Here is a 27,500-nt window from a genome sequence, read left to right as displayed (position 1 = left end):
CAGAGCCTTGTTTTCTCTGTGGAGCTGTGGATTGGCATGTCTTCCTTCAGCCGTGACAGTGAAAGTGATCAGTGTGGCTCTACAGAGGACTTGACTGGTGCAGGTGAGTAGTGGCTGATGTGTTGTAACAAAGCTTCATGCTACGTGTCTGGTGCAGCGTGCCAGCCAGGATTCGAGAGGCCCCTCTATAGCCTACACTCTCAGAGGTAAAGGTGCCAGAAAGAACCTTTTGGGGTTCTAAAAATTACCACACGGGTAGAACATTTTCAGTTCAAAATGGTTCTTCCAGGAACCCCTGTGTAAAGGATCTCAGAGGAACCCATGTGTAAAGTGTCAAACCAGAAAGTTTATACGATGAGAAGTGGTTTAATTTTTTATCTTTTCACTAAGATATTGTAGAGGTGACAACCAATCAGAAGATTTGAGGTGTGACTTTCAGATTTTTGGTCACCTGTTAGAGTAAATGTCATTCCTGGTCATCATGTTCAGTTTGTACACTTCCAATTTAAATATTTATGCATATTACACATTGTAACTTAATATGAATAATACTAACATTGCTCATCACATAGTAATAAAGTGGTAACTATTTCAACTTTGGGATTTGCATTTACTCTTGAGGAAATCATACAACTGTCAATGTTCAACTTTAACATGCGATGACAATACAACAGACGATATGAACAGGAATGACATTTAATCTAACAGGTGGCCCCCAAAAAGATGTATGAAAGCCACGCCCCTTCTAAGCCACGCCTCCAGTTCAGGGTTCCTCCAGGAACCCTTTGTTATGTTGAAACATTAAAGATTCCTTTCAAGAACCCTGACAAGTAATCAAAGGTGCAAATATGAACCATTGACTAGCAAAGGTGCAGGTTTCCTCAAGTCACCACTAATTCTAAGAGTGTTCATCATTTCTCTATTAGACTCGTGCACTCAGTCATGTTCCCATAAATACAAGGTTTAACGTAAATACAAGGTGCACGAGTCAGTTTTCTCTAACCTTTTTTGAAATGTCCATTTTGACGTGCATTGTTGAGTAACAGCAATGGCATTTTTCATGTTATATTTGAAGATGAGTTTAGACCAAGGATGGGAGGCCCGCAGATCGATTTCTGAAAACTACACACACACAATTATTATTATTTAAATTTGTTTTGTACCGGAGTTAGAATAGTAGAGTACACAAGGTGCAATTTCGAAACTTGGGTGAGCATTTTTTCTCTTGTAATGTCAGTCACTGACAGTCACTCAATTATTAGTCCATGACAGCTAAAAAAATATTTGATTGGTAAATTAGTCTAGCCAGCTATCTAAACTTGGTCAAATTACCGACAGGGGCCCCCCATTGATTTTGCTAGTCACTCTCACTCAGATATCACATGTAAACATTTCTCTCCATGGTAAAATGAGTAGAATTGCAGGAACTTAGCTGGAAAACTGCACATTTATTTTTCACTACGCCCCATGGCAAAATGTGTAGAAGGGGGGGGGGGGGCTAAAATGTTTTGCTGGCAACACATTTTCACTTAGGGCCTCCCCAAAAAGGCTAGGGTTGTCTCTGACTTCATGTGTGGGTGTGGTTACACAGACCTGTGAGCCACTGTGGTCCCCCCATGATGAGTTCAGATTTTTGTGGCCCCCACCCCCATCAAAGCTGCTAATCCCTGGTTTAGGTTGTTGACATATGTTGTTGTCTATGCATTGAATGTACTGTTAGGGTGCTTCTACACAATTTCCTGTTTTATTTTTGTTATTATTATTTTTTTATATATATACAAAAACACACAATTCAATGCTATGTTTTTACATGCATAAATTAGTCATTAAGTCAAATCTAAGGAATGACGAATATCCGGAAATAAATTGAAAATATGTTGCAAATGAGGTCACTTCAACGCGTGGTTGTCGCGCGTAGTTGTCGTGCGTAACAGGTTGAGACCTCATCATTGATACAGCTTCAGCTTGCTTTTGTTTTATGAACACTATCAGCGAAGTATATTTTCAATAGCGCTTAGTATTCAAAGTCAAATCAAAACAAATGTTATTGGTCACATACACATGGTTAGCATGTGTTTCATGCGAGTGTAGCGAAATGCTTGTGTTCAGTTTAAAGTAAATTATTTATGGTTTCCAATCGAAACATTGACATCAGTAACAGTCAAATGTATTCCGGCAATCTGAACGGAATGTATTGCCAAACATTTTACAGTCAACGTGTCAGACATTTGGACGTGTTTGTAGACCAATGTGTGTGAGTGTAGGTTACAGTTTAAATGTTAACTCACTCGAAATCATTTCCGAGTTGCCTTTATGATCGGAAATGATAGAGATTAGGCTATCAGAGCATGAACATGCACGAGAAAAGCAACGAAAAGCATGTTCTTTACAACGATAAAACACATCATAATTGCAACAATTATTAGCATTGCGTGTTTGATAATTTCGAAATAATTATTTAAGTGTAGTTTTGGTTATATATATATATATATTTGATATAATGGATAGATGAAATCAGTTACACCTGCGGGGTGCGTGTGCGTGTGTGTGAGAGTTTGCCCTCGCAAGTGCGTAAATGTATGTGAGTGTGCGCGCGTGCTTATAGGGCCACTCTAATGTATGTCTCGAGTTGACCTTGGATATGTAGCCTAACCTTTTGCTTGAAAAGGCCGCTGTGCGTCACTTTTCACCAACCTCTCCATCCGTTGATTGACAGCTCTCAATAGGGCTCAGGTGATGACAAGAGTGAATTATGTTGTGTTCCGCTGTGTGTGTGTGTGTGTGTGTGTGTGTGTGTGTGTGTGTGTGTGTGTGTGTGTGTGTGTGTGTGTGTGTGTGTGTGTGTGTGTGTGTGTGTGTGTGTGTGTGTGTGTGTGTGTGTGTGTGTTTTAACACACAAACAAATCCTGATTTTCGTTTTGTTGTTTTAATTCAATGCTCACGTCAATTATGTAACATGATTTGATCCGTCTTGTCCTGTAGCTTATTTAATTCTATAAATATTAAGGACAGAAATTAGATCATTTATAGAGGTAATTGAGTAAATGTGGTATTTTTAAAAACGGGCCTGGCATATTAGACGACAGCTTTGAAAAAGTTTTGCCCTAATTTGCATTTTTGTCGCAATATTTTAGAATTCATTCATCCAGTAGCCTAAAACGAATATTTTTATTTCGTCTCAGTAAAATGGCACCTGTTTGCGCGCATAGTCCCCCCCCCCCACACACACTAATTTATCAGCTACCTACTCATGAAAAGCTTAATTAAAACTGTGCTTATAACTCATTACTAGACCTGTTGGCATAACGACATGCCTCCGTGCCTATACATATATGCCTTCCGCTCCTCTGTGTCAAAGATGGTTTCAGTTGCATCACTTCGATTTTGTCAGCCGATTTTAAAGCCCATCATTAGCAGTAAAAACAGTTGTGATTTGGACAGTGTGGATAAACGATTTAGAAATGATGTTGCCCGTCTCCGCACGCGATTGGAGCTAAGGGTGTGATGTCATACCACCATGAGCCCCTGATTGGCGTTAGGAAGCGGTGTCCGTGGAGTAAACAAAGCAGCAAGGAGAGGTTTGAACTTCACATCCCACTCCATCACAGATAGACCGAATTTACCTGAAGGAGCAGCCGGCGTGAAAGTCTTTTCAAACCAGCCCGAAAGTTCCTGACAGTTCGCTAACTCCACTTTCAAGACTAGTGTCAAAGACGCGGAAAGGCCAGCGGGAGAGCAGTCAGCTGCCGAGACCTCTAGAGAGGTGTCATCATATTTTAACCCGGTTCAATCCTGGTTGTCCGGGTAGATTTGTTATTTTAATCAGAGAGAGAGAGAGAGAGATAGAGAGAGAGAGAGAGAGAGAGGGGGAGAGAGAGAGAGAGAGAGAGAGAGAGAGAGAGAGAGAGAGAGAGAGAGAGAGAGAGAGAGAGAGAGAGGACTCGAAATCATTGTGCTCCACCCCTTAACTTCGCGGTAAAACCATGCTCGTATACTAGGGTCAACGGCATTGCTCCATATTTCAATTTACCCAAGAGCAATTTCAGAATGAATTTACATTGTTCTCGCTGTTGCAGGCTACCCATCGGGTATGTAGTCTAGACATTCGCTGTTTAAGCAGAGCCCGCTGCATTTTCGCCATTCAGTAAGCGCGCAGGATTTGGGAAGCCACTTTTCTCCGGTGTGTCTGTGAGTGTGAGAACCTGTGGTGTTCCTCTCCGGTCCAGGTGGTCAGCCGGACGGAGCTGAGTCTCCCGCTCAGCCCAGTGGAGCTGTCATGCTGCCCAAAGGCGACACGGAATCTCTAGTACTCGTTCGATCGCATGGAGAACAGGGACACATGCCAAGAAATATGCAAGGTAAGAAATCTAGACCGATTTAGATGCCGCATTATTAGGCAATATTGTAGACGGCGCGACCGTTGTGCGTTAACACTGGCATCGCGAAAGGTGTCATTTGTGAAATTGTGCGTAATTACGGGTGAAAGACCTGACAGTTTAGGACATAAATAGCCTATACAAACTCGTCGTGCATCTTATTCAGTTGTCAACTTGGAATAGTTAACTTATTTGCTGATCATGCATTGTATACCACTATTAAGGTAGGCTACGCTGGGACGGTCAATATGTTGCATTTGCGAATTCGCTCTACCCTAATTCTATAGGAAAGATCATTGTTGCTGTCACCGACTTTCTCCAAATTGTTCATGGTAAATAATTCCATTGTACACTTTATGAATGAATTAAAAGCACAATATTCACTTAGTCAGATATCATTCCGTTTTATCCATTGTGTTTCATTCCTGCCAGAGGCTATTATGAAATTATAGACTTCGGTTGATCTACCGGTTGATCTACCACAGTCATCTGATGGGATTTTACTAGGCTAATGAGTAAACCATCCTAAAGCTCACCTGATGTCTAACGTTTGCTTAATATGCAAGATCTCATGTGCCAGTTGTTGGAACCTGAAAAATGTGAATTCCCCAAATGGCATCAAGTCAAGGCCATTGTATTTTTAAACTTCGGTTTCAGCACCATGCAGAATTATGTCAGTGATATTTGGAATAAAATATTTTCTTTCAGGTCACGTTTTTGTCAAATGTTTATATTAGAAGGGTGACGAGTTTAGAACCTTTACTCCAGAACACGAGGGTGCAAATCAGATATCCTACAGTTTGCGAGTAAGAAATTTGGCCTACGACAAAAAAAAGTTTTGATGACATAAACGTGCAATTATTGAAAAATGCCAAATTGGGTTAAATACATTTTGCTTGGAATAATGTATGTTAAGTTTACAAATTGTAACCTATAACCCGTAGTAACCTATAACCCTATAATCCTTCTCATAATGCTGGACTAGCCTACTGCTTGTTTTAATTTCCAAAAGTTAAACGTTAGAAAATAAGTATAACTATTTTCGATGAGAATTGAAGTGTTCTTTGCAAGCCTATCGAATTATTATTTCTAAATCCCCTTCACTTTGCTAATTGCACAGTTCGATTATCTTTAAAATTAAGTTTCATATGGTTTTGATACAAATATCTGATAACTCAAAACCTTCAAGGCATGAATGGAATTTTCATCTATATTTTTTGCACGGGTAGTTTCTCTGTCTGCGTGCAAAAAAAATAAAATATCATTTTCCAGTCCATTTAAACATGGGCCTAGCTTATTTTCAAATATCAAACTTTCAACTGAAAATAGTTTTGAGGCTGCATGTTTCTCAGAGGCCCGAGATAAGATTCGATAGCTATGTTATAGGTTACAGAAAAACTTTCTGAACTTGTCAAAAAATCTGACCGAACAGTCTAGAGTAGGCTACTGTGTAAACTAACCCATGGGTTCAGCTCTCCTGTCATCAAAATATGAGGCCTGACATTTTCATACGGGATCTGCTGGCGGATATGTTTGTAAGAGTATTATTATTATTATAATTTACACGTTTAACCTTTATTTAACTAGGCAGGTCAGTTAAGAACAAATTCGTATTTACAATGACTTTCTCAACTTATTATACAGGGCTTGTAAACGCTGCGAGATCAGAGGGTCAATTGAGAAAAACATGTTCAGCAGACACAAAGACGCATTTTGAAAGTTACATCATTCTATCTGCTCTGAAATTCATTGTGATTTTTCTGTTTGATGTTTGCCGCATTTTAAGCACAATCAATTATTTTCTTACCATTGTAAATGTCAGTTCCGCTGTTTGCTAACACTGTTATATATCCGCTTATCAATGCAATTATTTTCATCAGCATTCATGCCCGTAAAATGACTTAAGCAGGTGCTTATGGAAAGTAAATTAAAACGTATATGTACAGAGCAGAGCAGACACGGGAAGAGTAGCTGAAGGCGATTCAATTTAAGTTCAATTTAAGAATCAGTTTTATATTTTTCTTTCACCTGTTAGCACGAAAGGTTGCACTGTAGGCTGTCTCCATTCGCCTGTGGGCGGTAACATTTACTCCTCGAATTATTAACTCTAATATCTTACCATTTCCGGGATGAATTCACGACTTAATATCATGAATATTTATGAAGCTCAGTTTCATATGTTTGCCCTGTCTGCGACTGGCGAGCAAGAGTGAATGCAGCAAAACGGGAAAATTAAGGTTATTTCCTTTTAGTACCATCAAATAACATTATTCATCCAAATAAGGAATAGTTTAGTCAAATTTCCTTTTGGATCAAAGCTTCAAAATGTTAATCTTTTTCTAAAAAATTTGATGTATTTTCAAAAAATATTCCATAGCCTAAGGTCATTGTAAATTCAGTCAGATGTATAGTTAAAGACTGCAGTAGGCCTATATAGGAAAATAAGGTATTTCAGATGAAAGTCTTCTTCTTCGTTTTCTCATGTGTTTCGTGTGTTGCAGCCCCCCACTATAAAATGATGGACTACTCGTATGATGAAGACTTGGATGAGATGTGTCCGGTGTGTGGAGACAAGGTTTCTGGATACCATTACGGGCTCCTCACATGTGAAAGCTGCAAGGTTTGTTCTTATTTTTGATTTTTTTTGTTTGTTTTTTTTTAAACAATTTTTCTAACCTTTCCTCAGATGGTCCTTCTGTACGTCTCTTGGAACCTTTATTGAACTAAATGTGCTACGTGCAGTGATATGTAACTGATATTAACATATTGATGTTTGTGGTTGAAGGATATAATGGCGGTTAGTGTGAAGTGGTTCATAGTGTCTCCTGTCTGGTCTATGTACCTGCTGTTTCCATGATCAGTAAGCTATGTGTTAAAATATGTGCATATTTCAATGTACCATTGTCATATGTAAACAGTTTCGATTTGTTTTACGCTAGCGTATTAGTCATAGTAAACTCCTACATCTGTTTGCAGAAGTTCCAAGTAACCTACATATAGTTAACCAAATGGTTTTTGTAAAATCTCTAAATGTCAATTTGTGTGCAGTCCACATAGCCTACGCTGTAGATTTAATCAATTTTCTGACCTTAAAATGCAACACATTTACTCTGAGGATACCTTCAATAGCAACACATTTACTCTGAGCACACCTTCAATAGCAACACATTTACTCTGAGGATACCTTCAATAGCAACACATTTACTCTGAGGATACCTTCAATAGCAACACATTTACTCTGAGGACACCTTCAATAGCAACACATTTACTCTGAGGATACCTTCAATAGCAACACATTTACTCTGAGGATACCTTCAATAGCAACACATTTACTCTGAGGATACCTTCAATAGCAACACATTTACTCTGAGGACACCTTCAATAGCAACACATTTACTCTGAGGACACCTTCAATAGCAACACATTTACTCTGAGGATACCTTCAATAGCAACACATTTACTCTGAGGATACCTTCAATAGCAACACATTTACTCTGAGGATACCTTCAATAGCAACACATTTACTCTGAGGATACCTTCAATAGCAACACATTTACTCTGAGGACACCTTCAATAGCAACACATTTACTCTGAGGACACCTTCAATAGCAACACATTTACTCTGAGGACACCTTCAATAGCAACACATTTACTCTGAGGACACCTTCAATAGCAACACATTTACTCTGAGGACACCTTCAATAGCAACACATTTACTCTGAGGACACCTTCAATAGCAACACATTTACTCTGAGGACACCTTCAATAGCAACACATTTACTCTGAGGATACCTTCAATAGCAACACATTTACTCTGAGGACACCTTCAATAGCAACACATTTACTCTGAGGACACCTTCAATAGCAACACATTTACTCTGAGGACACCTTCAATAGCAACACATTTACTCGGAGGATTCCTTCAATAGCAACACATTTACTCTGAGGATTCCTTCAATAGCAACACATTTACTCTGAGGATACCTTCAATAGCAACATTGCCTTCATTTGAAGTGTTGTCTTCTTTAAAATGGTAGAGAGTGTGGAACTCTTTGAACGTGTTTTTTCTTCTTCTTTTCTTTCTTAAACTCAGCGTACGGAGGATATATAATAATAATATATGCCATTTAGCAGACGCTTTTATCCAAAGCGACTTACAGTCATGTGTGCATACATACGATGTCACTAGATTCAGTCTTGTTAGAGAGGCATGTTAGTAAAGTTGTGAAATGACTCCTGTGGTTTTAGCCGAGATAACCCGTTTTTTAACTCATATCCTCAGACAGCATTCTGACCGTGGATCATTTTAAAGGTAACCTATATGTGTACGGGTGTCTTCAACAACATTTACATTTAAGTCATTTAGCAGACGCTCTTATCCAGAGCGACTTACAAATTGGTGCATTCACCTTATGACATCCAGTAGAATAGTCACTTTACAATAGTGCATCTAAATCTTAAGGGGGTGAGAAGGATTACTTTATCCTATCCTAGGTATTCCTAGATGGCTAATTTCCCACCAGCACAGTTCTAAACGGGATCTGTTAATCAGGAACATATTGGAGTTGTATCGTGTAGTTATTTCAATGGAAGCTGTCTGTTTTTTTGGGGCGGGAGAAAGATTGGGGTCTTTTCTGTACTTTCTCACCAGTCTAGCACACTGCCGTGGGTCTGAGACAGGAGGTATCAGGCTAGCACACTGCCGTGGGTCTGAGACAGGAGGTATCAGGCTAGCACACTGCCGTGGGTCTGAGACAGGAGGTATCAGTCTAGCACACTGCCGTGGGTCTGAGACAGGAGGTATCAGGCTAGCACACTGCCGTGGGTCTGAGACAGGAGGTATCAGTCTAGCACACTGCCGTGGGTCTGAGACAGGAGGTATCAGGCTAGCACACTGCCGTGGGTCTGAGACAGGAGGTATCAGGCTAGCACACTGCCGTGGGTCTGAGACAGGAGGTATCAGTCTAGCACACTGCCGTGGGTCTGAGACAGGAGGTATCAGTCTAGCACACTGCCGTGGGTCTGAGACAGGAGGTATCAGTCTAGCACACTGCCGTGGGTCTGAGACAGGAGGTATCAGTCTAGCACACTGCCGTGGGTCTGAGACAGGAGGTATCAGTCTAGCACACTGCCGTGGGTCTGAGACAGGAGGTATCAGGACTCAATGTCTAAACACACAATGTAATACAGTGTTGGTCTGCTTTAAACCTGTACACGCACACACACACACACACACACACACACACACACACACACACACACACACACACACACACACACACACACACACACACACACACACACACACACACACACACACACACACACACACACACACACACACACACACACACACACACACACACACACACACACACAGAGAGAGACAAGCAAGCAGGATGCGCACGCACACACATAAACACACATACACACACATACACACAGATACACACAGATACACACAGATAGACAAGCACAGACTTGTATTCTAAGTCCACATGAAACCACACTGTACCTGCATGTTAAAACCAACATAAAGGTCCACAGAACCATAGATGGTCATGGTTTCCTCACTGGAGATTTGGAGGGTCCAAATCTTTGTTTGTCACACACTTTGTAAACAACAGGTGTAGACTAACAGGGACATGTTTACAAAGGCTCACTCTAGGGATTTCTGTGTTAAAAAAAACAAAAAAACGTTAACTTCATCATTCAGTTTAACCCAGACACACACACACACACACACACACACACACACACACACACACACACACACACACAACACACACACGCACACACACACGCACGCACGCACGCACACACACACACACACACACACACACCACACACACACACACACACACACACACACACACACACACACGCACGCACACACACATACACACAAACACACACACACGCACACACACACACACAAACACACAAACACGCACACACACACACATACACACAAACACACACACACACAGACACACAAACACACAAACACACGCAAACACGCACACACATACACACAAACACACACACACAGACACACAAACACACAAACACACACACACACATACACGATCACTGACTTGAAAGAGTGCAATACATTTAAACTGGTCTATATATTAATGAAAAGACCATTTATTAAGTAGAATGTATATCCAATGGGTCAGTAGTCTGTATTTCCAGTGGGTCAGTAGACTGTATATCCAGTGGGTCAGTAGTCTGTATATCCAGTGGGTCAGTAGTCTGTATATCCAGTGGGTCAGTAGTCTGTATATCCAGTGGGTCAGTAGTCTGTATATCCAGTGGGTCAGTAGTCTGTATATCCAGTGGGTCAGTAGTCTGTATATCCAATGGGTCAGTAGACTGTATTTCCAGTGGGTCAGTAGTCTGTATATCCAGTGGGTCAGTAGTCTGTATATCCAGTGGGTCAGTAGTCTGTATATCCAGTGGGTCAGTAGTCTGTATATCCAGTGGGTCAGTAGACTGTATATCCAGTGGGTCAGTAGTCTGTATATCCATTGGGTCAGTAGTCTGTATATCCAGTGGGTCAGTAGTCTGTATATCCAGTGGGTCAGTAGAATCTATATCCAGTGGGTCAGTAGACTGTATATCCAGTGGGTCAGTAGTCTGTATATCCATTGGGTCAGTAGTCTGTATATCCAGTGGGTCAGTAATCTGTATATCCAGTGGGTCAGTAGAATCTATATCCAGTGGGTCAGTAGACTGTGTTTCCAGTGGGTCAGTAGTCTGTATATCCATTGGGTCAGTAGTATGTATATCCAGTGGGTCAGTAGACTGTATATCCAGTGGGTCAGTAGTCTGTATATCCAGTGGGTCAGTAGAATCTATATCCAGTGGGTCAGTAGACTGTATATCCAGTCGGTCAGTAGACTGTATATCCAGTCAGTCAGTAGACTGTATATCCAGTGGGTCAGTAGTCTGTATATCCAGTGGGTAAGTAGAATGTATATCCAATGGGTCAGTAGACTGTATTTCCAGTGGGTCAGTAGAATGTATATCCAATGGGTCAGTAGAATCTATATCCAGTGGGTCAGTAGACTGTATATCCAGTGGGTCAGTAGACTGTGTTTCCAGTGGGTCAGTAGAATGTATATCCAATGGGTCAATAGACTGTGTTTCCAGTGGGTTAGTAGAATGTATATCCAGTGGGTCAGTAGACTGTATATCCAGTGGGTCAGTAGACTGTATATCCAGTGGGTCAGTAGACTGTATATCCAGTGGGTCAGTAGACTGTGTTTCCAGTGGGCCAGTAGACTGTATATCCAGTGGGTCAGTAGAATGTATATCCTCTGGGTCAGTAGACTGTGTATCCAGTGGGTCAGTAGAATCTATATCCAGTGGGTCAGTAGACTGTGTTTCCAGTGGGTCAATAGACTGTATATCCAGTGGGTCTGTAGACTGTATATCCAGTGGGTCAGTAGACTGTATATCCAGTGGGTCAGTAGTCTGTATATCCAGTGGGTCAGTAGACTGTGTTTCCAGTGGGTCAGTAGACTGTGTTTCCAGTGGGTAAGTAGTCTGTATATCCAGTGGGTCAATAGACTGTATATCCAGTGGGTCAGTATAATCTATATCCAGTGGGTCAGTAGAATGTATATCCAGTGGGTCAGTAGTCTGTATATCCAGTGGGTCAGTAGACTGTATATCCAGTGTGTCAGTAGAATGTATATCCAGTGGGTCAGTAGTCTGTATATCCAGTGGGTCAGTAGACTGTATATCCAGTGGGTCAGTAAACTGTATATCCAGTGGGTCAGTAGAATGCATATCCAGTGGGTCAGTAGACTGTATATCCAGTGGGTAAGTAGACTGTATATCCAGTGGGTCAGTAGACTGTATATCCAATGGGTCAGTAGACTGTGTTTCCAGTGGGTCAATAGACTGTATATCCAGTGGGCCTGTAGACTGTATATCCAGTGGGTCAGTAGACTGTATATCCAGTGGGTCAGTAATCTGTATATCCAGTGGGTCAGTAGACTGTGTTTCCAGTGGGTCAGTAGACTGTGTTTCCAGTGGGTCAGTAGACTGTATATCCAGTGGGTCAATAGACTGTATATCCAGTGGGTCAGTATAATCTATATCCAGTGGGTCAGTAGACTGTATATCCAGTGTGTCAGTAGAATGTATATCCAGTGGGTCAGTAGACTGTATATCCAGTGGGTCAGTAGAATTCATATCCAGTATGTCAGTAGTCTGTATATCCAGTATGTCAGTAGTCTGTATATCCAGTGGGTCAGTAGACTGTATATCCAGTGGGTCAGTAGACTGTATATCCAGTGGGTCAGTAGAATGCATATCCAGTATGTCAGTAGTCTGTATATCCAGTATGTCAGTAGTCTGTATATCCAGTGGGTCAGTAATCTGTATATCCAGTGGGTCAGTAGTATGTATATCCAGTGGGTCAGTAATCTGTATATCCAGTGGGTCAGTAATCTGTATATCCAGTGGGTCAGTAGTCTGTATATCCAGTGGGTCAGTAGACTGTATATCCAGTTGGTCAGTAATCTGTATATCCAGTGGGTCAGTAATATGTATATCCAGTGGGTCAGTAATCTGTATATCCAGTGGGTCAGTAGACTGTATAACCAGTGGGTCAGTAGTATGTATATCCAGTGGGTCAGTAATCTGTATATCCAGTGGGTCAGTAATCTGTATATCCAGTGGGTCAGTAGTCTGTATATCCAGTGGGTCAGTAGACTGTATATCCAGTTGGTCAGTAATCTGTATATCCAGTGGGTCAGTAATCTGTATATCCAGTGGGTCAGTAGACTGTATATCCAGTGGGGCAGTAGTCCGTATATCCAGTGGGTCAGTAGAATGTATATCCAGTGTGTCAGTAGAATGTATATCCAGTGGGTCAGTAGTCTGTATATCCAGTGGGTCAGTAGACTGTATATCCAGTGGGTCAGTAGACTGTATATCCAGGGGGTCAGTAGAATGCATATCCAGTGGGTCAGTAGACTGTATATCCAGTGGGTCAGTAGACTGTATATCCAGTGGGTCAGTAGACTGTATATCCAATGGGTCAGTAGACTGTGTTTCCAGTGGGTCAATAGACTGTATATCCAGTGGGTCTGTAGACTGTATATCCAGTGGGTCAGTAGACTGTATATCCAGTGGGTCAGTAATCTGTATATCCAGTGGGTCAGTAGACTGTGTTTCCAGTGGGTCAGTAGACTGTGTTTCCAGTGGGTCAGTAGTCTGTATATCCAGTGGGTCAATAGACTGTATATCCAGTGGGTCAGTATAATCTATATCCAGTGGGTCAGTAGACTGTATATCCAGTGTGTCAGTAGAATGTATATCCAGTGGGTCAGTAGACTGTATATCCAGTGGGTCAGTAGAATGCATATCCAGTATGTCAGTAGTCTGTATATCCAGTATGTCAGTAGTCTGTATATCCAGTGGGTCAGTAATCTGTATATCCAGTGGGTCAGTAATCTGTATATCCAGTGGGTCAGTAATCTGTATATCCAGTGGGTCAGTAATCTGTATATCCAGTGGGTCAGTAGTCTGTATATCCAGTGGGTCAGTAGACTGTATATCCAGTGGGTCAGTAGTCTGTATATCCAGTGGGTCAGTAGAATGTATATCCAGTGGGTCAGTAGACTGTATATCCAGTGGGTCAGTAGACTGTGTTTCCAGTGGGTCAGTAGACTGTGTTTCCAGTGGGTCAGTAGACTGTATATCCAGTGGGTCAGTAGACTGTATATCCTCTGGGTCAGTAGACTGTGTATCCAGTGTGTCTATTCTAGTGTGGTTATGTTATCATGTCATAATGCTGGATCAAGCAATGCAGGTTGTACATTGTTTTTGAGTTTGGTGAAATATTGATTGTTTTACTTTTAAATGGGCAGGTTTAAGGCATTTCTCTGACTTTTTATTTCACCTTTATTTAACCAGATAGGCTAGTTGAGAACACCTTTATTTAACCAGATAGGCTAGTTGAGAACACCTTTATTTAACCAGGTAGGCTAGTTGAGAACACCTTTATTTAACCAGATAGGCTAGTTGAGAACACCTTTATTTAACCAGGTAGGCTAGTTGAGAACACCTTTATTTAACCAGATAGGCTAGTTGAGAACACCTTTATTTAACCATGTAGGCTAGTTGAGAACACCTTTATTTAACCAGATAGGCTAGTTGAGAACACCTTTATTTAACCAGGTAGGCTAGTTGAGAACACCTTTATTTAACCAGGTAGGCTAGTTGAGAACACCTTTATTTAACCAGGTAGGCTAGTTGAGAACACCTTTATTTAACCAGGTAGGCTAGTTGAGAACCCCTTTATTTAACCAGGTAGGCTAGTTGAGAACACCTTTATTTAACCAGGTAGGCTAGTTGAGAACACCTTTATTTAACCAGATAGGCTAGTTGAGAACACCTTTATTTAACCAGGTAGGCTAGTTGAGAACACCTTTATTTAACCAGGTAGGCTAGTTGAGAACACCTTTATTTAACCAGGTAGGCTAGTTGAGAAAACCTTTATTTAACCAGGGTAGGCCAGTTGAGAACACCTTTATTTAACCAGGTAGGCTAGTTGAGATCACCTTTATTTAACCAGATAGGCTAGTTGAGAACACCTTTATTTAACCAGGTAGGCTAGTTGAGAACACCTTTATTTAACCAGGTAGGCTAGTTGAGAACACCTTTATTTAACCAGGTAGGCTAGTTGAGATCACCTTTATTTAACCAGGTAGGCTAGTTGAGATCACCTTTATTTAACCAGGTAGGCTAGTTGAGAACACCTTTATTTAACCAGGTAGGCTAGTTGAGAACAAGTTCTCATTTACACCTGCAACCTGGCCAATAATAAAACAAAGCAGTTTGACACAAACAACAACAACAGAGTTACACATGGAGTAAAACAAACATACAGTCAATAATACAGTAGAAAAGGCTATATACAGTGTTTGCAAATGAGGTGAGAGAAGGGAGGTAAGGCAATAAATAGGACATGGTGGCGAAGTAATTACAATATAGCAATTAAACACTGAATAAGAATCATAAAACACGGGACGAGATGTTAAAACCTGTCCATTGTGCCAATAGATGGAATGCACTCACATGAGATTTGCCGTGATGTTGACAGAGTGGCATGGGAGGTTTATTTCTTAGACTGCGTTAAGATGTCAATTTTGGGACACATCCTCAGTAGTGTGCCTTCGAATCAGTGGGTGTTTCGGCCTTTATTAATCACTAAACACCCTCATCAAAGGTGGCCAGCTAAAGGGTGATCAAGCCTTAGCTTGTGTCCCATGCCCAATTAAGATGTCCCACGGGACTATGCAAGGCAGGGGCATCCTCTTCCCTGAGCCAGCCATACAGCTGACCGCATACCTCATATGCCCTCCTCAAGTTGGAGGGATCTGAATTGGGTTCTCAGGTGGGGGTGGGGGGTCATGTTGTTATAGCCCAGCAAGGGTCCTTCCGTTTGATCCAGATCCACTGGCTGCCTCTTTCAGCTGCTTGAGAAACTGCTCTGACGGTCTGCCGCAGAGCCTGTCCATGGATTCCAAGTCCTTTCAGCAACCTGATGGTGGAAGAAGCCACGAATCCTCTGCATCCCACTTCAACTGGCCAGACTTTTGCATTCCAGCCACGCAGAGTTGCGTCTGCTGCCAACTCTGTGTAACGCAGTTTCTTACGCTCGTAGGCCTCTTCAACAGAGTTTTCCCACGGGACTGTGAGCTCTATGATGTACACAGCCTTTCGTGAAGGGGACCAGAGTACCATGTCTGGCCTAAGGTTGGTAGAAGCAATCTCAGGTGGAAAAATGAGTTGCTGGCCAATATCGACAAGCATCTTCCAGTCCCGGGCCATGACTAGGTGTCCAGTTTCTGGCTTCGTAGGAGGATACTTGGGCCTTTTCTGTCCCTCCCGGATGAATGTTGTTGTTTTGACAGGATTGCTTGTTTTTGGAGGTAATGAATTGGTTGCACTCCTCTTGGTCCCAAGTGCTGCAGCCAGGCTCTTTGAGGACCTGATTGTGCCTCCAGGTGTAGCGGCCTTGTGAGAGGCTGGTCTTGCAACCTGTCATTATATGCCTGAGAGTCGCTAGAGCTGGGCAGAGGGGGCATGTCGGGTCCTCGCCATACCATTGATTGAGTGATTGATGTGCAGAAGATGAATGTGCAAGTAGAGATACTGGTGTGCAAAGGAGCAAGATAAATAAATAAATACAATATGGGGGTGTTGGATGGGCTATGTACAGGTGCAGTGATCTGTGAGCTGCTCTGACAGCTGGTGCTTAAAGTTAGTGAGGGAGATATAAGTCTCCAGCTTCAGTGATTTTTTGCAGTTCGTTCCAGTCATTGGCAGCAGAAGGAAAGGTGGCCAAAGGCGTAATTGGCTTTGGGGGTGACTAGTGAGATATACCTGCTGGAGCATGTGCTATGGGTGGGTGCTGCTATGGTGACAAGTGGTCTGAGATAAGACCTAGCAGAGACTTGTAGATGACCTGGAGCCAGTGGGTTTGGCGGCGAGTATGAAACGAGGGCCAGCCAACGAGAGCGTACAGGTCGCAATGGTGGGTAGTATATGGGGCTTTGGTGACATAAAACAGATTGCAGGCACTGTGTTAGACTGCATCCAATACGCTAATACCTTTTCCACGTGAGATTTTTCTTGCTACTGTAACGGATGTGAAACGGCTCGCTAGTTAGCGGTGGTGCGCGCTAAATAGCGTTTCAATCGGCGACGTCACTTGCTCTGAGACCTTGAAGTAGTGGTTCCCCTTACTCTGCAAGGGCCACGCCTTTTGTGGAGCGATGGGTAACGATGCTTCGTGGGTGACTGTTAATGTCTGCAGAGGGTCCCTGGTTCGTGCCTGGGTATGGGCGAGGGGACGGTCTAAAGTTATACTGTTACACTACTTCTGAACTTTTATTCAATGGTACAGTTAGAACCAAGTGAACTATGAATGATGGCTATAATGGATTGGATTTGTTATTCTCTTATTCTCATATTGTTTTATAATTGATATAGAACAAGTTGTTCAGGTACATTCTGAAGTCTTCATAGCACCACCATAAGTGTAAATATCCATGTAGTGCTTGTAATATTGTCTGGCTGGAATTGCAACAGGTTAATTCATGAAAATATTGTTCACATTTTGATGTTATTAATCGTATTTTATATTGTTGTTTAAACTAATAATTAGAACAGATGTTTATTCTGTACTTTTCAAGAAATGTTCTGTGTGTGTGTCTGAGTGTCTGTGTCTGTGTCTGTGTGTGTGTGTGTGTGTGTGTGTGTGTGTGTGTGTGTGTGTGTGTGTGTGTGTGTGTGTGTGTGTGTGTCTGTGTGTGTGTGTGTGTGTGTCTGTGTCTGTGTCTGTGTGTGCGTGTGCGTGTGCGTGTGTCTGTGTGCGTGTGCGTGTGCTGTGTGTCTGTGTCTGTGTCTGTGTCTGTGTCTGTGTCTGTGTGTGTGTGTGTCTGTGTGTGTGTCTGTGTGTGTGTGTGTGTCTGTGTGTCTGTGTCTGTCTGTGTGTGTGTGTGTGTGTGTGTGTGTGTGTCTGTGTGTGTGTCTGTGTGTGTGTCTGTGTGTGTGTGTGTCTGTGTGTCTGTGTGTGTGTGTGTCTGTGTCTGTGTCTGTGTCTGTGTGTGTGTCTGTGTGTGTGTGTGTGTGTGTGTGTGTGTGTGTGTGTGTGTGTGTGTGAGAGCTTGCACGCTCAAGCATGTGTTTGTGAATCAATTACAAACGCCGGGGTCATCCGTGTTGACATGTTAATTCTTCTCCGCAGGGCTTCTTCAAGCGCACGGTTCAGAACAACAAACGGTACACATGCATAGAGAACCAGACATGTGCCATCGACAAGACACAAAGAAAACGCTGCCCTTATTGCCGCTTCCAGAAGTGCCTCACTGTTGGCATGAAGCTGGAAGGTAAGGGCACCTCTTATTAATGAGCTTATAAGACAACAAGAAGGTCCTAGTATAGGACAACTATGTTATGGTCGGGGTTTGACTTATGTTGGTGCATGACAGACCTGGGTTCAAATGGTATTCTTTTTCTCTTTCAAAAAGGGGTTTTGGACTTTTGGGACTACTCTATTGGTTCCATTGTGCAACGCGAGTTCAGTCACACCCAGCTAAAGTTGTTGAAAATAAATTAAATCTATTTTAGCCCAGAGACTGGTGCATACAGTAAACAGGGGTCAGTAGATTCTCCCATAACAAATCAAATCAAACGAGTCGGGAATATGTGACCGATCTCCTCGATTCGGTCTTTTGTAGCAAAAATTTGAAAAAGATTCAGAGCTACAAAATTGTACGTCATACACAGCATTTGAGGAACAATGCGAAAGTAATTATAATTTAAGGTTGTAGCCCCCACTTTTGTAATGTTTTGGTATACCTACTGGAGAGCTCTTCTTTGTCTACACCCATTCAGCATCGTTCACACCCTCTTAAGCTTTAGCCCCGCCCATTCAGCAACGTTCACACCCTCTAAAGCTTTAGCCCCGCCCATTCAGCATCGTTCACACCCTCTTAAGCTTTAGCCCCGCCCATTCAGCAACGTTCACACCCTCTTAAGCTTTAGCCCCGCCCATTCAGCATCGTTCACACCCTCTTAAGCCTTAGCCCTGCCCATTCAGCATTGTTCACACCCTCTTAAGCTTTAACCCCGCCCATTCAGCAACGTTCACACCCTCTTAAGCTTTAGCCCCGCCCGTGTCTTTAAGGATTCACATTTGAGGCCATGTGCTAAACAGAGTGAGTACTGTAGTAAAGATGTTTAAAACTGAAAGTGGTCAAACTAGTAGCCTACTATAAGCCTATATCCTAATGTGACTTTGGTGCAGGTCATGTTGTTCTTCACATTACCGTCTCCGTTAAACACTATCAAATAATACTAATAATAATACTAATAATAATAATCAACATTTATTTTGTCACATACGCAGGATACAGAATATGTCAATGGTACAGTGAAATGGTTACTGTATTTGCATAGTAGCAAAACTAGAAAGTGTCAATATAAAAAAAGAACAAAACGTATCAATGCCAGTAGAGAAATAATATACAGTATGTACAATAACAATATAAATAACAATAGCAGTGATACTGGTGGTAGATGAGGTAGTTCTATGAATTATAAGCATGCAATTAAGGGGAAAGTGGATGAGCAACAGGATATTTTTTATTTAGTAGCTGCAACGTATGGTGTGTGTGTGTGTGTGTGTGTGTGTCTGTGTTTGTGGGTTAGGAGAAAGTCATACGAATGTGCATAGAGGCACTGCAGATAGTCTGAATGACTGGGAACTCTCCCCACCCGTCCGTCCACCCAAGGGAATGTATAGTCAGAGAGCATGTTTCTGTCCTGCCCTTGACTTTGGTGCAGGGCATATCATGTCCATGCCCTCTTTGTGACAAAACTCCCTGATCTTCTCAAAAAAGATAAGTTTGTCTAGCTGTGTCCAGTCCAGGTGATGCTTGTACAGGCAGACCATCTATGGGAGGAAGGACGAAAACCTGGTCCCGACTGAGTCTGAATGCTCTTTGGTGACAACAACACCAGGCTCAAGAGCATCGAAGCTGTAAAACAGGAACATAGACCCCAAAAAATGGGAAAAAAATATTTAAAAAATGAAGACATTACAACCTTGCACAACATTAATTCACCTCCCAAGTTTTGGGCACCAACATAAAGGCAAAGATGTGGAAATTTCCGGTTCATTATCTTTTGTGTTTTGTAAGAGTTACTTGTAAACGCAACGGCCCTATTCAAACAAAACTGTTATCTTGGAATTTTGGGGCAAAGGAAAAACAAACAGGTTTGAATTTGGTATCAATTCTGGTTTTTAAATGTTTCTAAAGGCTTCTACTGTTGTTGTATAGAACTAAATTGTGTTAGAAGTTTCTCTAAACCACAGACAGAGGATCAAGATCCTTCGATGTCGGCTCTTCCTATCATTGTGAAGCAGAATTCACCAAGCGTTGGATTGTTCACCCACTAATAAGGAACGTGAGCTGGGTTTAGACCGTCGTGAGACAGGTTAGTTTTACTCCCTTTACCAGTTTAGAATTAGGGGGATGTAAAGGTTAGGATTAGAGGGATGTAAAGGTTAAGATTAGGGGGGTGTAAAGGTTAGGATTAGGGGGATGTAAAGGTTAGGATTAGAGGGATGTAAAGGTTAGGATTAGAGGGATGTAAAGGTTAGGATTAGGGGGATGTAAAGGTTAGGATTAGAGGGATGTAAAGGTTAAGATTAGGGGGGTGTAAAGGTTAGGATTAGGGGGATGTAAAGGGTAGGATTAGGGGGATGTAAAGGTTAGGATTAGGGGGGTGGATAGGTTAAAATTAAGGGGACGGATAGGTTAAAATTAGGGGGATGGATAGGTTAGGATTAGGGGGATGGATGGGTTAGGATTAGGGGGATGTAAAGGTTAGGATTAGGGGGATGTAAAGGTTAGGATTAGGGGGATGAATAGGTTAGGATTAGGGGGATGGATGGGTTAGGATTAGGGGTATGGACAGGTTAGGATTAGGGGGATGTAAAGGTTAGGATTAGGGGGATGTAAAGGTTAGGACTCGATGGATGTAAAGGTTAGGACTCGAGGGATGTAAAGGTTAGGACTCGAGGGATGTAAAGGTTAGGACTCGAGGGATGGACAGGTTAGGATTAGGGTGATGTTAAGGTTAGAATTAGGGGGATGGATAGGTTAGGATTAGGGGGATGGACAGGTTAAGATTAGGGGGATGGACAGGTTAGGGTTAAGGGGAGGGACAGGTTAAAGATTAGGGGGATGGACAAATGCTGTATCTGACCCTATATCAGTGATTCGGGCCAAATCACACCTACTCTGTAGAAATAATCCTACCGTCCTGCATGCAGACCAATGGGGCGAGAAGTGAAAAGCAACATTATGTTGTCTTACCCCTGAAACACATTTATTTTGCCTGGACACTCAGTCTTGACCTCTTTCTCATTCAACAACCACCTTTACACAACCATCCCGTATCTACGTGTACTTTTAGTCGTTTTTAAGATAGCACTTCTTTTTGTTGTTGTGTTTGTGTGTGTGTGTGTCTTTTTCGTCTTAACCCACAGGAGTGTGGTTTTAATTACTATTAATTGTGAATGGCCAGAGGGCAGAATCTCTTCGCCTGTCATTTTACAGCTTTACTACGGCGTGATGTGTTTTCATATGCCAGCAGCTGGGCGGAGGGGCCCTGCAGCACTCTGTCTACTCCAGCCCAGGGGCAGAGGCAGGCAGGCAGGCAGGCAGGCAGGCAGGCAGGCAGGCAGGCAAGCAGGCAGGCAGGCAGGCAGGCAGGCAGGCAGGGTGGAGTGTTGCCACAACCTGTAAAGATCACCGAGGTAGAATCCTGCTCTCCCAGGCACAGCTTTCCAGTAAAACAACATACATATATTATAGATTTATTCACACGGTTCAATTCAGTCCTTCATTTTGGGATTTAAAAAAAGTATTAAAATGCAGTTAAGTCTATTTTTAATTGTTTAATATTGACTCCCTTTGAAAACAACCTATGTGGCATCAATATGAGTCAGAAACTATTGTTCCAGTGTAAGAATTGAGTCTAAATAGGATCATTTTGGTCATAAAGTCTCGTCTAAAAACGGAGTTTGAAACATCTGCGCATCTCAAAGGTTAAATGAAGGTTGGGTTTTCATTTGACGATGTCCATTCGCCCACTAGCATGGGATGGAACAGCTCCAGTGATTGCTCTCTATCCAATAGTATAGACAGTGAGACAGACCTGCCCAGCGTCTCTGACTGTTTCCACAAGACAACACATCAGACATCTATTAGATGGTCAAATTACACAACTGAAACATCCTCGGCAAATACCTCAAAATTAATTACAGATTTTTTGAGTTATCTTAAATTCATTCTGGGGATTTTGAGGAAGTGAAATAGGCTTCACCAAAGTACAATGTTTGACAGATATCGGGTGACACGGACACACACACACACACACACACACACACACACACACACACACACACACACACACACACACACACACACACACACACACACACACACACACACACACACAGACACAGACTCAGACACAGAGAGAGAGAGAGAGATTGGGGCGGCAGGTAGCCTAGTGTTTAGAGGGTTGGGCCAGTAACCAAAATATCGATATATTGAATCCCTGAGCCGACAAGGTAAAAATCTGTCTTTCTGCCCCTGAACAAGGCAGTTAACCCACTGTTCCTAGACCAGTTAACCCACTGTTCCTAGACCAGTTAACCCACTGTTCCTAGACCATCATTGTAAAGTGTATTGATGCCCTGACAGATGGTTTACCTTTGGCCTAAATGCCCTGTTCTGTCTATGGCATCATTAAAAGTGAAGACTGATATTTTATCAAATCAATTCTCTGTAATTATTATTACTTGATTAAACTAATCATGTAAACGTAATTAACTCGGAAGTCAGGGGCACCGCGGAAAATCTTCAGATTACAAAGTTATAATTTTCCGAATATAACTCAGATATTCAGATATTTTAATAGCTCACGTCCGTCTCTTTCCAAACGTTGTAAATTGTTGGCGAACCCAGCTTTTACTATGAATCATCCATACACCATTTGGCTTAATCATTTATTTACTAACTAACTAATCACAGAAATGCGTAAACAAAAAAACAGTAGATATATGTTACTAACAAGGATAGGGAACATTCCCTAGTGGGCTAAGCCGATATGACGACTTGGTGGACAAAGGGAAGTGGGTGTGGACTGGGAAGGGGGTGTGGACTGGGAAGGGGGTGTGGACTGAGAAGGGGGTGTGGACTGGGAAGGGGGTGTGGACAAAGGGAAGTGGGTGTGGACTGAGAAGGGGGTGTGGACTGGGAAGTGGGTGTGGACTGGGAAGGGGGTGTGGACTGAGAAGGGGTGTGGACTGGGAAGGGGTGTGGACTGAGAAGGGGTGTGGACTGGGAAGGGGTGTGGACAAAGGGAAGTGGGTGTGGACTGAGAAGGGGTGTGGACTGAGAAGGGGTGTGGACTGGGAAGGGGTGTGGACTGGGAGAAGGGGGTGTGGACTGGGAAGGGGGTGTGGACTGAGAAGGGGGTGTGGACTGGGAAGGGGGTGTGGACAAAGGGAAGTGGGTGTGGACTGAGAAGGGGGTGTGGACTGAGAAAGAGCGGGAAAGACAAAAGGGGTCACTACCCACAATTGATAATTATATTAATTGAAATGCTAATCCTTTGCACATGAACGCTCACTCATTTGCGAATAATTGCAATCAATATGTTTTTACACCCATGTGTCGTTGTGATCTTCTCTGTTGGAATCGTCAGTCTGTCTGCTGGAGAGTCAGTTCATTTGAGTCTCTCTCTCTCTCTCTTTCTCTGTTTCTTTCGTGGTTAGAAGGGATACTTCAGAGTACCATTCAGAAATGTTCTCATAGGATAGATGTTTCGGCGGTTGTCGGTATTCTCCTCCCAGTTTTACATCATTTTTAGGTGCAGACTAGTAATTAGTATCTAAGATTTGCTCTTCTTATTTGCTCGGGGGAGGCAGGTAGCCTAGTGGTTAGAATGTTGAACTAGTAACTGCAAGGTTGCAACATCAAATCCCTGAGCTGAGTGTTAAAAATGGGTGTTAACATTAATGAGTATAAAAACGAGTTTTAACATTAGAGTCTTAAAATGAGTGTTAACATTAGATTAATGAGTGTTAAAATGAGTGTTAACATTAGATTAATGAGTATTAAAATTAGTGTTAACATTAGATGAATGAGTGTTATTAGATTAATGAGTATTAAAATGAGTGTTATTAGATTAATGAGTATTAAAATGAGTTTTATTAGATTAATGAATGTTAAAATGAGTTTTATTAGATTAATGAGTGTTAAAATGAGTGTTATTAGATTAATGAGTATTAAAATGAGTGTTATTAGATTAATGAGTGTTAAAATGAGTGTTATTAGATTAATGAGTATTAAAATGAGTTTTATTAGATTAATGAATGTTAAAATGAGTTTTATTAGATTAATGAGTGTTAAAATGTACCAAATGTATGAATACTTCGTAATTCATCCAATTTGGATCATTGACTTTATTTCTATGTGGGAATTGTTTGTTCTTGTTATATTGCCCAACACTATAATAAATTGCTACTGTAATCCAATAACCTGGTACACTGTCTGTTCCAGTTACCAACAGTAGAGCCTGGTACACTGTCTGTTCCAGTTACCAACAGTAGAACCTGGTAAACTGTCTGTTCCAGTTCCCAACAGTAGAGCCTGGTACACTGTCTGTTCCAGTTACCAACAGTAGAGCCTGGTACACTGTCTGTTCCAGTGACCAACAGTAGAACCTGGTAAACTGTCTGTTCCAGTGACCAACAGTAGAGCCTGGTACACTGTCTGTTCCAGTTACCAACAGTAGAACCTGGTAAACTGTCTGTTCCAGTTACCAACAGTAGAGCCTGGTACACTGTCTGTTCCAGTGACCAACAGTAGAGCCTGGTAAACTGTCTGTTCCAGTTACCAACAGTAGAGCCTGGTACACTGTCTGTTCCAGTTACCAACAGTAGAACCTGGGAAACTGTCTGTTCCAGTTACCAACAGTAGAGCCTGGTACACTGTCTGTTCCAGTTACCAACAGTAGAACCTGGTAAACTGTCTGTTCCAGTTACCAACAGTAGAGCCTGGTACACTGTCTGTTCCAGTGACCAACAGTAGAACCTGGTAAACTGTCTGTTCCAGTTACCAACAGTAGAACCTGGTACACTGTCTGTTCCAGTTACCAACAGTAGAGCCTGGTACACTGTCTGTTCCAGTTACCAACAGTAGAGCCTGGTACACTGTCTGTTCCAGTTACCAACAGTAGAACCTGGTAAACTGTCTGTTTCAGTTACCAACAGTAGAACCTGGTACACTGTCTGTTCCAGTTACCAACAGTAGAGCCTGGTACACTGTCTGTTCCAGTTACCAACAGTAGAGCCTGGTACACTGTCTGTTCCAGTTACCAACAGTAGAACCTGGTAAACTGTCTGTTCCAGTTACCAACAGTAGAACCTGGTAAACTGTCTGTTTCAGTTACCAACAGTAGAACCTGGTACACTGTCTGTTCCAGTTACCAACAGTAGAACCTGGTAAACTGTCTGTTCCAGTTACCAACAGTAGAGCCTGGTACACTGTCTGTTCCAGTGACCAACAGTAGAACCTGGTAAACTGTCTGTTCCAGTGACCAACAGTAGAACCTGGTAAACTGTCTGTTCCAGTTACCAACAGTAGAACCTGGTAAACTGTCTGTTCCAGTTACCAACAGTAGAACCCGGTAAACTGTCTGTTCCAGTTACCAACAGTAGAGCCTGGGACACTGTCTGTTCCAGTTACCAACAGTAGAACCTGGTAAACTGTCTGTTCCAGTTACCAACAGTAGAACTTGGTAAACTGTCTGTTCCAGTTACCAAAAGTAGAACCTGGTAAACTGTCTGTTCCAGTGACCAACAGTAGAACCTGGTAAAGTGTCTGTTCCAGTGACCAACAGTAGAACCTGGTAAACTGTCTGTTCCAGTTACCAACAGTAGAACTTGGTAAACTGTCTGTTCCAGTTACCAACAGTAGAACCTGGTAAACTGTCCCAGTCCTATACCCCAGTGCCAGTCCTATACCCCAGCCCCAGTCCTATACCCCAGCCCCAGTCCTATGCCCCAGTCCCAGTCCCAGTCCTACTCCCCAGTCCCAGTCCTATACCCCAGTCCCAGTCCTATACCCCAGTCCCAGTCCAATACTCCAGTCCTATTCTTATACCCCAGCCCCAGTCCTATACCCCAGTCCCAGTCCTATACCCCAGTCCCAGTCCCAGTCCTATACCCCAGTCCCAGTCCTATACCCCAGTCCCAGTCCCAGTCCTATACCCCAGTCCCAGTCCCAGTTCTATACCCCAGTCCCAGTCCAATACTCCAGTCCCATTCTTATTCTCCAGTCCCAGTCCTATACCCCAGTCCAAGTCCTGTACCCCAGTCCTATACCCCAGTCCCAGTCTTATACCCCAGTCCTATACCTCAGTCCTATACCCCAGTCCCAGTCCAATACTCCAGTCCCATTCTTATTCTCCAGTCCCAGTCCTATACCCCAGTCCAAGTCCTATACCCCAGTCCCAGTCCTATACCCCAGTCCCAGTCCTATACCCCAGTCCCAGTCCTATACCCCAGTCCCAGTCCTATACCCCAGTCCTATACCCCAGTCCCAGTCCTATACCCCAGTCCCAGTTCTATACCCCAGTCCCAGTCCAATACTCCAGTCCCATTCTTATTCTCCAGTCCCAGTCCTATACCCCAGTCCCAGTCCTATACCCCAGTCCTATACCCCAGTCCCAGTCTTATACCCCAGTCCCAGTGCTATACCCCAGCCCCAGTCCTATACCCCAGGCCCCTCCTATACCCCAGTCCCAGTCCTATACCCCAGTCCCAGTCCTATACCCCAGTCCCAGTCCTATACCCCAGTCCCAGTCCTATACCCCAGTCCCAGTCCTATACCCCAGTCCCAGTCCTGTACCCCAGTCCTATACCCCAGTCCTATACCCCAGCCCCAGTCCTATACCCCAGCCCCCCTCCTATACCCCAGTCCCAGTCCTATACCCCAGTCCCAGTCCTGTACCCCAGTCCTATACCCCAGTCCCAGTCCTATACCCCAGTCCCAGTCCTATACCCCAGTCCCAGTCTTATACCCCAGTCCCAGTCCTATACCCCAGCCCCAGTCCTATACCCCAGTCCCAGTCCTATACCCCAGTCCCAGTCCTATACCCCAGTCCCAGTCTTATACCCCAGTCCCAGTCCTATACCCCAGCCCCAGTCCTATACCCCAGTCCCAGTCTTATACCCCAGTCCCAGTCCTATACCCCAGCCCCAGTCCTATACCCCAGTCCCAGTCTTATACCCCAGTCCCAGTCCTATACCCCAGCCCCAGTCTTATACCCCAGTCCCAGTCCTATACCCCAGCCCCAGTCCTATACCCCAGCCCCCCTCCTATACCCCAGTCCCAGTCCTATACCCCAGTCCTATACCTCAGTCCTATACCTCAGTGTGCTGGTGTGTAGGTGTGTCTGTGTGTAGGTGTGTCTGTGTGTAGGTGTGTCAGTGTGTAGGTGTGTATG

The 27,500-nt window shown here is 43.0% G+C and overlaps 1 protein-coding gene across 2 annotated transcripts in view; it reads left to right on the top strand.

The window, feature by feature from the left end:
- LOC118376715 (nuclear receptor subfamily 5 group A member 2) overlaps positions 1 to 27,500 on the top strand; it is a 193,374-nt gene that overhangs the window by 188 nt on the left and 165,686 nt on the right. The window contains exons 1-4 of one of the 2 annotated variants that reach the window (XM_052475432.1): positions 1 to 103; positions 4,227 to 4,358; positions 6,878 to 6,996; positions 18,154 to 18,295. The exon at positions 1 to 103 is cut by the window's left edge and continues 188 nt beyond it. In XM_052475432.1, coding sequence (XP_052331392.1) covers positions 37 to 103; positions 4,227 to 4,358; positions 6,878 to 6,996; positions 18,154 to 18,295 — 460 coding nt within the window. In that variant the 5' untranslated portion in view covers positions 1 to 36. The remainder of the gene's footprint in view (positions 104 to 4,226; positions 4,359 to 6,877; positions 6,997 to 18,153; positions 18,296 to 27,500) is intronic. The other variant, XM_052475433.1, reaches the window with a different exon arrangement.

This window comes from Oncorhynchus keta, chromosome 22 (genome assembly GCF_023373465.1).
Source record: "Oncorhynchus keta strain PuntledgeMale-10-30-2019 chromosome 22, Oket_V2, whole genome shotgun sequence".
NCBI lineage: Eukaryota > Metazoa > Chordata > Actinopteri > Salmoniformes > Salmonidae > Oncorhynchus > Oncorhynchus keta.
This window is presented reverse-complemented; position numbering and strand designations above follow the sequence as displayed.